The sequence below is a fragment of the Nicotiana tabacum genome, chromosome 7, assembly GCF_000715075.1.
Source record: "Nicotiana tabacum cultivar K326 chromosome 7, ASM71507v2, whole genome shotgun sequence".
Lineage (NCBI taxonomy): Eukaryota > Viridiplantae > Streptophyta > Magnoliopsida > Solanales > Solanaceae > Nicotiana > Nicotiana tabacum.
The window spans coordinates 90,668,298-90,681,337 of record NC_134086.1 but is presented as its reverse complement, the minus strand read 5'-3'; the positions used below and the strand labels follow the sequence as shown (position 1 = coordinate 90,681,337).

At 30.9% G+C, this 13,040-nt stretch overlaps 1 protein-coding gene across 1 annotated transcript; it reads left to right on the top strand.

The window, feature by feature from the left end:
• Positions 1–6,724: 6,724 nt before the first annotated feature.
• Positions 6,725–8,254, top strand: LOC107812651 (E3 ubiquitin-protein ligase PUB23-like). The gene has a single exon (XM_016637797.2). The coding sequence runs from the start codon at positions 6,741–6,743 to the stop codon at positions 8,025–8,027; it is 1,287 nt and encodes a 428-aa protein (XP_016493283.1). The 5' UTR covers positions 6,725–6,740; the 3' UTR covers positions 8,028–8,254.
• Positions 8,255–13,040: the final 4,786 nt, after the last annotated feature.

Sequence of the window (13,040 nt, the reverse complement as noted above, 5' to 3'; positions counted from 1 at the left end):
AAGGTTGATAATATTTTTATATTTTTATTATAAAAAAATTTATTGATATTCGAAATTGTGCTTAAAATAAAATTAAGAACATTCGCCTTTCTTAAATAGTGGACCGCACATCTCGGGTTTTATGAAATTAATTTAATATCCTCCGACGAATCTTTTTTATTAAAATTTTGGCTCAAAGTTGCGCGAACGCATAATCCGAACTGCCTTAAAAATGTAATTTAGGCCACGCGAACGTATCCCTAATTTCACAAAATATTCTTGATAAAATTCTCTACAAATTGTTTATTGCATCCACTTATTTTTATATAAAACCATATAGAAACACTGATTTAGACGTCTCTAAATTTTCTTGAAAAGAATTCAAAAGTTATTATGTGTTGACCGCAAGTCTTATTTTACGCGTATGAATTATATACCTCAAAACTATTCAAATTTTAAAGAATTAATGATATGAAAAAGAAACAAACAACATGTAACTAAAAAAACTACCATTTTTATCGTGGATACAACATTAATATATCCAAAAATCGAATCGCATATAAAACTGGAAAAGAATTAATTTGATAAACAAATTAATAGCTTCTGAAGAATTTTCATTGTTATATTTAATGCGAACTCTATTTCTACATATCCTTGACATAAAATGTTGCAATTCGTGCTTATAAATCCCATATCCTTCTCATATACTTGTTTTTAGTCCAAAGTTATAATTGTTCGGTTAATTTGTTTACAATGGTAGATAAGAATCAAGTTGATAAGAAAGAGAACTATTATACAAATTGATTCAATAAAATTGCATCACGTGCAATATAGTTGTACGTCTGAACCATTCCTAATATTCTAACCTCGTAACGAATTATATCAACTCACCTTTCACTTATGGTTATACATGTAACTGTTATCATGCCATGTACGAACAACATACAACTTACATCAATCTAGTTTTAAATAAAATCGGACTTTTGTGACAAAATATGCTAGTAATGTAGTTTCTTGATAGTTCCATACTATTCCATACTTAGCCAACAATATCATAAGATTTAATTAATGGCTAGCTTTCTGCCATGTTCCCTATCTTATAATTTGAATATAGCTATACTTAATGAAATTCTGAAATAAATAACATTATTACAAAGCTTATGCGAATTTCAAAGGGATGATTAACTAACAGTTCTCACATCAAATGTAAGCTACTATATTAATCAACTGAAACAAAACTGAAATTTAAACTAATAGATTTAAACGAGTAAAAGACATAATTATAATTCCGAACTTCATTTATTTGGCAATGTTGAAGCTTTCCACAACATGAGTCTAAAATATATACCTGATATTGGAAGCAAAAGAAAATGAAGATGAAAATCAGCAGCAGTAATAACAGTACAGCACAGCAGCAACAGCCCAGCAACAGTAACAACCCAGGAACAGAGTTTGCAAACCAGTGGAGCAGTAATCCAAAAAAAAAAAAGCTTCAAGCTTTGATGAAACAACAATTAATTCTGATTTCAAACAATGAAAGAAAGCAGAAGATTTTTTTTAGTTTTTTTTTATTTTGAAAGTTTAAATATTTTTCGGAATTTTCCCTCTCTTAAATGTTCAGCCCTTTTTTCTCTCTCTTATTTTCTTTTTTTGTTCTTCTCTATATTTAGATTAGTTCCTCTATCTGTATTTTTCTGTTCTCTCTGTCCCTTTGTCTTGTGTTCAAGACTTCCTATATATAATCTCATCCCATAAATCTTTTAATCAATTAAAATCAACCCATTCTCTCTACCAAACCCATTATCTTCCCACTCATCCTCATTACATTAAATAAATATATCACACCACCCCATTATATTTTGTCCCCCATGCTTCACTAAACAAATACAAGATTCCTCCCCACTAAATTTTGTCTTGTCCCCCCTTTATATTAAACAACTATATCACAAACCACCCCATCAGCTATAACAAATCAATTAATCACACTCAACCAAAATATAGCCAATATGACCAATTTCTACACAAATTCAAACAACAAATCACATGAGCATGATTTCTTCAACATTTCAAACAACAAATCACATGAACACAAATTGAACAACAAAGAACAACTAAAATTTGATTGAACAATATTTTTTAGCAACAAACAATCCTATTTTCAGATTCAACAACAACAATCAAACAAGTATATTTAGATTTCCAAATTCAATAATATTGAACTTAGAATCAACTCTAACAACATTACAATAAACAATTCCTAAATTAAATTTAAACAAGATTATGAGACAAATTCAAGAAATAATCATAAGTGATAAACAAGAAATCAAACTATACAAATTTCGGATTCAAGAACAATCAAACAAGGTATGAACATGAATGAGTCTATTTTAACACAACAAACATGACGGATTAAATGATTAAACCAACATTAATAATTTCTGGAAAATATATAACAACATGAAACAAATTGAAGAAATAATCAATTAAATTTCAATTTGAATCTAACAAACATCAAACTAACAAATTCTTACCTAAACAATAAACCAAATATGAAATAAACATGAAAACCCACTAATTAAATTTCCATTTGAAATCTGAAAAATAATTCAACAAAACATATGAACATGAACAAAACCAAAAATCAAATATCTACCGATTTTAGATTCGAGAAATATCAAAACGAAACACGGACAAAAATAAAACTCAAAATCTACTAACCGGATCGACACGAAATATGTACGGACTGTTTCGACAAACCTCGACCAAACAACCATGTCATTCCGGATTTTGACGAAGCATTCATGTACAAAGAATGAAGCAACAACAGAAGCAATACCTTGACCAAACAACTCGTCATGTAAAGCTCGACGAAGGATCTCGATTCGACGATAAACCTTCGAACTTTGCCAGACTTTAACCGGACTGCCTTGCGTCGTCAACAAGAGTACGATGGTGAGCAACAAACATGACTCATGGAGTCGTCAATGACAGTACGCAGCAGTGAAGCGTCTGAAGCAGACGCAGCTTGACGCCGAAACAGGAGCAGTGAAGCGACGCCGCGTCCATGAGGAACGCAGCCATGGCTGCTAGGGAAGCAGTGGTCGTCCATGGATGTCGAGCTCAAGCTTGAGCTCGACGAAGAAGATGAAAGCAAGCGCAGGCAGCCATGGCGCAGAAAAAAAATAAAAAAATAAAACGACAATGGTGAAGCTTGAGGGCAGACATGGTTATGTGGTGAAGGGGTGGTCGTGGTGGAGATGGTGAAGAGGGTAGCCATTGATGGAGCTTGGTGAAGCTTGAGGAAGAAGAAGAAGATAGGAGGGGGGCGGATGACTTCTTAGTTTTTTAGGGGTTTTTCTTCTTTTTTGTTGTTTTGTTTTTTGTAAAATGTAAGATAATAGGATGTTGGGTTATGGACTGGGTCGACCCAGTTCGAAATGGACTGGGTCATTTGGGAAGATTGAGCCATTTTTTGGGCCTGTGGCTTGAAATCGATGAAGAGGCCCAATTCCAACTTTCTTTATATTTTCGCTCTCTTTTCTTCTTTTATTTCTCTAAAACTAAATTATAAAAATACCTAAATTATTATTAAGAACTAAATTAAGTTATAAAAGCGCAAATTAACTCCCAATAACAATTAACGCACAATTAAGTAATAATTAAGCATAAAATTGTATATTTGGAGATTAAATGCTAAAAATGCAAACGATGCCTATTTTTGTAATTTTATTTTTTGTAAAACAAACTTAGTTACTAACAATTGTATAATTAAACCCTACATGCGAAAGACATATTTTTGTATTTTTAATAATTTAACAAATAAACATGCACATACAAACATACAAATAGTTACACAAAATATCACAAAAATTGCACACCAAGGAAAATTATTTTATTTTTGAATTTTTTGGGAGTAATTCTCATATAGGGCAAAAATCACGTGCTTACAGGTACGCTTGCAATTTGTTTTGCAAAGCGGGTACAAGTTAAATATGTGACCCAAAAAGCGGGTATAAATGCAAATGACATCTCTATAACATCATCCATATATAACAACACTTCACTATAAAATCCAAGGTTTTTCGAAACTAATTTTTATGTTATGTTATAACATATGTTCTCTATAATAGCACTTTCGCTATAACATCCAAAAATATTCGGAATAAACGAGGCTGTTATGGAGAGTTTTGACTATATGTAGGGGTGTACATAGGTCGGGTTGGTTAGAATTTTTCAATTACCAAACCAATGGGTCGGGTTTTTAAATCTATAAATCAAACCAAACCAACAAATTCGGGTTTTTCAATTTTGGATTTTCTCGGGTTTTTCAGTTTTTTTCGGGTTTCCAGTAAAGTCTTCATAGCACAAAATATATAACTTGTGCACCAAATATTACTTTAGTCCTAGTAAGATAGAACTATATAATGTATTTTTAAGAAAATAACACAATAATATGAGATAAGTCATAGCATTATACTAAAATATTCAATAACAAAGATAATAAAATTGCATAAAGCAAATATTGCTAATTAATAAGTCATAATGAAAATTAACATAATCTAAAAATACTATATAGGTCATGCTAAAATAGGTGTAGCTAATAAGTACTATTAATTACATAATTAAGTACTAAAAAAAAGATAAATTAAGTTATGCATCTTCATTATAAATCAATGTAAAACTAAAATATAGATATCCAACACTATCATCATTCCTAGTGTTGAATTGAATTTCTTTTTTTAGCATTAGTATTGATTTGAACTTTGTTTGAGTTACTAAATTTGTTGTTCCTTATTGCCTTCCATGTACTAATTAAAGAAAATAATTGTAATGACTTATTGGTACTTCGAAGTTCGAACTTATATTATGCATCTTTCATTTATTTTCTGTTCCTTTGACCTAATTAACACCTTTACGCGAATTTTAAGTTTACTCCTGCACCCATTCATCGATGTGTCACAATGTATCAATGTTATGCAGTATGTATAAACTTTTTTTCCCCTATAACATCATCTATATGTAATAACATTTCACTATAAAAGTCAAATTTTTTCGGAACTAATTTTCATGTTATGTTATAATATATGTTCTCTATAATAGCATTTCGCTATAACATCTAAAAATATTCGGAATAAACGAGACTGTTATAGAGAGAGTTGTCTGTATGTATAATTTGAGACGAACATATTAAAACATATTTGTGTGATCGCGAATATACATCCGCCACTAGTCATCCTCATCTCATCCACAAATACAAGAAAAAGTTCCAAAATTTAGCCGTTGTAGTATGCTACTATCTATTTAAAAAGTCTACGAAGACAAATTATACTAAGTCATAAAAATATATACCACTTACAAAGTTATATGTAATTACATTTCTTCTGACATGATTCTGTAACTAATTTTACACGATCTTGTATTAGTAATTTTTTTTTTTTTGGAGAGAGAAAGGAAAGAGAGTCAGAGAGGGCAGCTCAACAGCCCAGGAGAAGCAAAGAGGGAATAACGTGTTGAGATATCGCAGTCCTCGGCGGTATTATGCAAACTAATGTTTGAATAGAAATATATATAGTTATATTGTTGCATATTTTTATTTTATTTATAGGACTGTAACCCTTAATTAAAATAATAGTACCAATTATCTATTGCATGTCTTGCGCAAGTTTAGATCTAATCTTTATTTAACAGTTCCTATACTCTTCTTAAAGTCAACTCCCAATTCGGTCCGCAAAAACCTTCTATAAGAAAAGTATAATGTCATTTTCACCTCTCTACTTCTCTTTGTAATCCAATTGAACACCCATATTATCATCTTCATGCCATTAAATGAACAAGGATAACCAAAGCCTTTTAATTGTTGAAAGATACATTAGGAATAGCCTAATATCTTAATTTAGACTTAGGTGAAGAACATCAAATATGAATTAATGGACTTGTAATTTCTTCGTAAAGCTATTGATATTCACTTCTTAACTTACGAATGCAATCGTCCTTGACAGGAAAACATTGTATTGGATAAATAAAATCATATATTTAGAATTTTCAAAATATGTTTTTGTCTATGATTAAAATTAATTCAACATTATATATTTATCTTGGTGTATCTTTGATAGAATTGAAAATTTTACAAATTAAATAGTATAACTTTTATCTATGGTGAAATCATTAAAAAGGTACAACACAGTCATGCAGAGTGAGTTGCTTAGAACATCAAAATTACCATTTCAACTACTAATATAGAAGGATTATAGGAAATAAATTTAAACCTTTATACACTACGATGTAAAAGATTTTTCATATTATCAGTTTACTTAGAAAATAACTATCAGTAAATACTCTTAATAAGAAAACTTGTAACCTAAAAACAAGATAGAAAATATACTATAATAAGTTAAATTATAATGACTTGTAAAATTCTTTTATAACTTGTTTAAACCTAAGAAATTTTTGTTTGATAAATATATTTGCATATTAGATATATATTTTAGGGTCCAAATTCATATTTACCCAAAATAGGGGGTGTGATGACAAAAGAGCAGTTTCAATATTCAACTAAATAGACTATTCAAACTAAATTCAGCACTTTCCAAGAGGCACATCTTTTTTGCTTTGATGTCAACAGTTACACAGCTTGCATACTTGTAATGCCAACCAATTAAAATAGAGTTGTTTGACTTTGATTTATTCCTTGTTTAAACTTCCACACATATCTCTATCATAAATACATACACATTACCAACTCATATAAAAAGCCTAGGATTATGTCTACCCCACTTCTCCTTTCAGCTTACAACAATAATCAAGAAAATCCAAATAATCTGTCTATGGATTTTCCTCAACACTTTAGATGTCCCATTTCCATGGAGCTAATGAAAGATCCTGTTACAATATCTACTGGTGTTACATATGAGAGAAAAAATGTAGAAAAATGGTTCTATACTTACAAGAAAAAAACTTGTCCTGCTACAATGCAAGCAATTCATAGCTTTGACATGACTCCAAATCACACCCTCAAGAGACTCATTCTTGCTTGGCAAAGTGGGAAATCTCAATCAAACTCATCCTCCTCATTTTCTATCAAGCACGATGAGCTCGTTTCGTTGCTCAATACGATTGAATCGAGCCCTTTTAAGGTAAGTTCTTTAAAGAAACTCAAGTCAATTGTTGAAGTAGGTGATCATGATGTGAAGGATGATTTCAAAACATGTGGTGGAGTTGAGGTTCTTGTTAGGATCATTCAACAAATTTTAATCGAAATCTCGGATTTCGTCACGTTTAGAGCTTGTGAAGAAGCTCTTAGTCTTTTGATCAAATTGCCAATTGTATTAGAAGAAGAGGAGACAATCAAGATTTTGTTACAGCCAGGGTGCATGAAATCTATGGCTATAATGCTTCAAAGGGGAAGTGCAGAAGCAAGATTTTGCACCGTTTCGATATTCCAAAGGATCACAAAAGCTGATTGCAATTGGAATATTGTGATTGAAGATCAAGGGATTGAATTCTTCAAGTCATTGCTGGAGATTTTATCTGATGAACTTTGCAGTAAGGCAAGTTCTTGTGCATTACAAGTGTTGATAGATATACTCGAAAAATCGAAAAAATCAAGATTGAAAGCTATTGAGGCTGGTGCTATTAGCACACTAGTTGAAATTCTTCCTGATTCAAACAAATCAAAATGTGAGAAAATAATGTATTTGATCAAGTTATTGTGTGAATGTGCTGATGGAAGAATGGGATTCATAGAACATGGGCTAGGAATTGCAGTCATATCAAAGAAAATATTGAACATTTCAAATGTAGCCACAAAAATTGGGGCGAAAATTCTTTCATTGATTTGCAATTCTAACCCCACAGAGAAGGTTTTAGAGGACATGTTGACGTATGGAGCAGTGAAAAAGTTGGTTACTTTGTTACATATTGGTGGCTCTTCATCAACAAAAGATAGAGTTCTAAAGATTTTCAAGTTGCATGGTGATAAATGGAAGAAAAATCCATGTTTTCCTTATGAGCTGAAGAATTATTTGGGGTTGGGAAGTGATTCTTTGTAAAATTAAGGGTTCAAAAAGGAGTTAATATGAAACTCAGATACTTGTAAAGAAATTTGTTGAAATACAAGAAAAGTTTGTTAGGTTAATTATGTCCAAAGAGTGTTGAATTAACCATTTGAATTTTTGTAATCTGTTGGGTATGCCAGTTTGTTTAACAGTAAACATCCCCAATGGTTTTATTTTTTGATGTAATTTTTGATACATTTCATATGTGTCTTGGACGAAACCAATGCTTATAGAAATTTCATTTTACCTTAATTGTTATTGCATTCTTGCTTTGTGTTTCATAAAATATAATGTAGATATACATTCCGGTATGGTTGGGGTTATATATAAGGTATTTTTTTTCCTCTTCTCACTATTAAAAAAAGGGGACAACCGACTGCCAAAACTGACCGATATTGGTCGGTAATTGACAAAAATCTATCGAAACCAACTGATTTATGGCGGCCGATAATCGTATAAGCTGTAGAGCTAACCAATCGACTTTGGTCAGTATTTTCCAATCGATTTCGGTTTGGTCAATAAAATTTCAAAAGATAAAAAATTACCTGAAAATCGACCAAAGTCGGTCGATATTTTTAACCATGTAATTAAAAAATACACCACTTGGGAATCGAACGGAGGTCTATACCGTGGCAAGATACTATTCTACCACTAGACCATTAGTGCATTTTATTTTAAGATTGTCTTTTACTTCATTTATACCATTTAATTGCATTTTCGCGCGAAAATAATCGATCGATGCTGTCGGTTTTATTAAAAAATTAAATGAATCAGTCGATTTTATTAAAAAAATAAAATTACCGACTGAAATCGGTTATTTTTTTAAAATGACTGGCCGAAACAACCGACCGAAATCGATCGATTTTTTTAAATATTAATTTTAATTTATTTTAAATGAAAAACCGGCCAAAGTTGGTCGGTTCGTGAAAAATAAATTTCGGGGGAAGCAAAAACAGTTTCCCGTATTTTGTGCCAAAAAAGCGACCAAAGTTGGTCGGTTTCATTAAAAAAAATTGAAAAATAAAATATTTTGAAAAATCGACCATCGATCAAAGTCCGTGGGTCGATCGCGGTTGATTTTGGCCGAATTTCGAGTAGTGTCTAATAGAGAGTGTTTTACTCCTTCATTTGTGGATCTACTCGATGCAAATCAAATACCGATTGGTTAAAAAATAAAAAAACACATTCAATTACTTTTTAGTCTACTCTTCCCAAACTTGTATAAAAAATAAAAATAAAAATGAATCAGTCTGCATTGTATGAAAAAAAAATATTGTAAATAGTTGAACTTCCTCATTAAATGCTTGATCAGCCAAGTAAAACTTTATAATTTTTGTAACTGATAAGTAAACTTTGACCCCAGCTAATTAATTTCATTTTGAAGTTTTCTTATCTAGGAAATCATGTTACAAGGATTTGACTCCCCTCCATTTCTCATTCTCTCAATTTCCCCAAGTTCTTATTTAGATTTGTGACACTTGTCCTCTTTACATATATATGGTCCAGATTTATTTAACTATCAAATAATCTTAATCATGGTTAGCATATACCTTTATTTTAGAAAAAAAAAAAAAACTCTCTAACTTTAGTATGAAATCTTCATCTCCAAAAATAATATTAAGAATACACAGACTAAATGAAGATAATATGTAACTTATTTGCCTACTCGGCGTAGATTTTAACCACGCACAAAAAAAAAAGGCGGAATAAATTGCTGCAATATATATCTAAAATTTGACATTATCGCCTCTATTTGTTTTTTTTTGTTGAGAAACATTCTTAACAGTTGTACATCATTGGATAAAAAACATCATAAGGTAACTAGTTTTTCCACTAGCAGAAACTGAATGGATGCCATGAAGTCACCCATTTAACATGGAACAAATATGAAGTTGAAACGTATTTAGCAATAGTTAAAAAAAACAGTGTTTCCGTATTTTGTTAGGCAAATACTTTAATAATATTTTTGGAGATAATGATTTCTTACTAAAGTTCTAGAGTATATTTCCTAAAATAATGGTAATATCAACCTTGTTAACCATGATTAAGATTTTTTGATAGTTAATTAAATTTGGACCATTAATATGCAAAGAGGACAAGTGTCATAAATCTAAATAGGAACTTGGGGAAATTGAGAGAATGAGAAATGGAGGGGAGTCAAATACGATTGAAATAAATACTAGGAAATAGAAAGAAAGTCTAATTTGACATTGTCTAAAGATTTTGATGGAACTAATAAATTATAAGTTCAACTGTTTTAATGGGAATATAACAGATATATTACCACATTTATACGTCATGTTTCTTGCTACTTCCAATAATGAAGTGGACTTGTGCCTATATATTATTGGTATAACGTAACTCTTCATTACGACAATAAATAATTAACATCAAACTAAAGTTTACTTTAACTTGAAAGTCAGTTTTGAACATCTCAAATATCAATTCAATTGGTTTTTATCAATTATAAAAATGTGTGATCGAAAATGACGAATGCATTTGGAAATGTAGGCAGAACTTTAGTAAGTCAGAGTTAGATAATGATTTTTCTTTTAAAAAAAATAGGGAGGTCACCGTTTAACCTTTCATATTCATCATCTTTTGCTATATTTCCACTAAAAAGATAGTTGCAGGCTTCATCGTTTCTTCCACTTTTGTTAAAGCATATATTAAGCTTAATTTGACATATATTTTTGGGCAAAATACAAAATTGAGCGAAATTAATTATTGCATTTGCTAGCAAAAAAATATATAATATATATATATATATATATATATATATATATATATATATATATATATATATATATATATATATATATATATATATATATCTTTTTGTATATAATACACATCTTTGGGAGTGGCAAAAATTATAGATTTCTCTATATTTTATTACAGTAGTAATTGCTGCGAAAAATATTTCTCTATATCACATTAACCTTTAGATTTGTATACTTTGTCTATAATTCTTGAAGTGTTGTGAAAGTTATTTTGAGCAATATATAAAATTTCCTTAAAATGAATGTAAAAAAGGCAATCCGGTGCATTGAATTCTAGTTATGTGCAGGATTTGGGAAAAGCCGGATCAACCTTATTAAATCTATTATACTCAATCTTATTTTACAATTTGCAATTCCACAAGGAGCCATTTTTATGTCTTGAACCCGTCATCTCCGAATTAAACGGTTACACGTTATAAAAGGCTCCCATTTGGATATGAGATGCAAGCTTGAGCTAAGGATCCAATATCTAAGATACCTAAATTAAATGGGACTTCAACTTCATCTCAACCTTTATTTTTGATTGGTTCCTCTTCACAAATGAAAGCATATTATACTTTTAAATTTTGAAGTTTTAAAAAGGAAATAGGAGTATTAATTAATCACAAAAAATTCAATTATTATAGAGAAAGATGCATGTGTGATGTGGCTATAATTAGTTATGGCCAAGCCTCTTTCTAATCCTTTCGTTTCTACAAGCATGAAGGATCCAGAGCGTTGCGCTCTTATTCGAGGTTAGGACTTAGGACGTATTTTAAAATGTCTTGTCTTGAAAATTGCCATATAAATTTAGTATTGAGAGAATAATAAGATCGGCTAACAACTTAACATCATCATTTTTACTATAGAGAGGACGTAGTTAATCATGAGCACGCGACCATAGTATCTCGTGCTATAATAGTTGCAAAGTAAACCCTTTGAAAATGACTATTTCAAATAAATAACACGAAATGATCTTTCCTACATTTTATTTCAAGTGAAAATTTAGACCAAGTAGAAGTTAGCTATAGCTATCAAGTAGCTCACGGTTTTGATAGTTATGAATAAAATTGAAAATTATAAAACAAGAAATAAATTTTAAAAAAGGAGCTGAATCTTAGTTCAACCACTGAACAGTTGAGCTGCAAAACTCATCTCTATTAACGCTAATTAAAGTTATTTTGAACGGGCGTACTCCAAAAACAAGATGAATTTCATTGGTTTTAGGAATATTTTGACATTTTGCTTAGTCTTTGGTCAAAGGACGTAATATATATAAATTTAAAATAAAAAGTTTGCAGTCTTGCCGACTTTAGAAAAATGAAGTAGCTGCATTTATTTATGTAGTTAAAAGGTGCACCTTGTATAGGTGCAAAGAAATAAGAACTTTTTCTTATGTCAGAAGATAAAAATACTTTAGAACCCTTTCACATGAAGACGTACGTACACAATTGCCTCTGCCATAAGGCATTTTCCAAGTTGCACTATTGAAGAAAACACCCATTTTGGTGGCCAAATTCTCACCGCACCTTTCTGGTCTAACTATTTCTGAGATTTCCTAGCCACTTAACCATGAAATATAGGCATCGATCCTTTATCTTCCATAGTCTTTGACCTGTGGGGGAGACGAGAGACTCTTCAATTAGGAGCGTCCACTTTATCGAAAAAGTTTCATAAATATATATTTGACTCATATTTTGTTTTTTAAAAATAACATATATAATAGATCGACACCATGCCACTTGCACAAGCTCATACATAAGCCGGCGGCCGCCCTCTTTGACACCGACCGTGTGAGCTCCAGGATAAATTAGACTAGTAGTAAAAGCCAAACTGTAAAAAGTGGAAAAACATTAGCATTCTCGCAAGTCATAAGAACCTGAGGAAATTTTCATACAAGCTGGTGCTGTTCACGGCATCTATACTGCTAAATTTTTAAAGACAAGATTGAAAGTTTTTAATTGCTTAGAGAATAAGTTCAATTTCAGTCGAGTAAAAGATAGGGATAAAAACGGCATGCTAGGATATGGTCGAGCTGTCAATGGAACTGATATCTTTCTGTTGAAGTCTTGGTAAGCAGAGCTACCCAATGAGGTGCTCAGTGGATAGCCGAGGAGTCACCACCATTTAAATAAAAATATTGTTCGATCATAATTAAGTTATGCTGCTCTATTTCCAGACAGGATGCACATTTATTTGTAAATGAAATAGATAAGAGCAAAATAAATCCACAAGTTCTTGAAGA

What these genes read in the sequence shown, in the direction of transcription:
- LOC107812651 (XM_016637797.2), top strand. Translation starts at nt 6,741, where the DNA reads ATGTCTACCCCACTTCTCCTTTCAGCTTACAACAATAATCAAGAAAAT.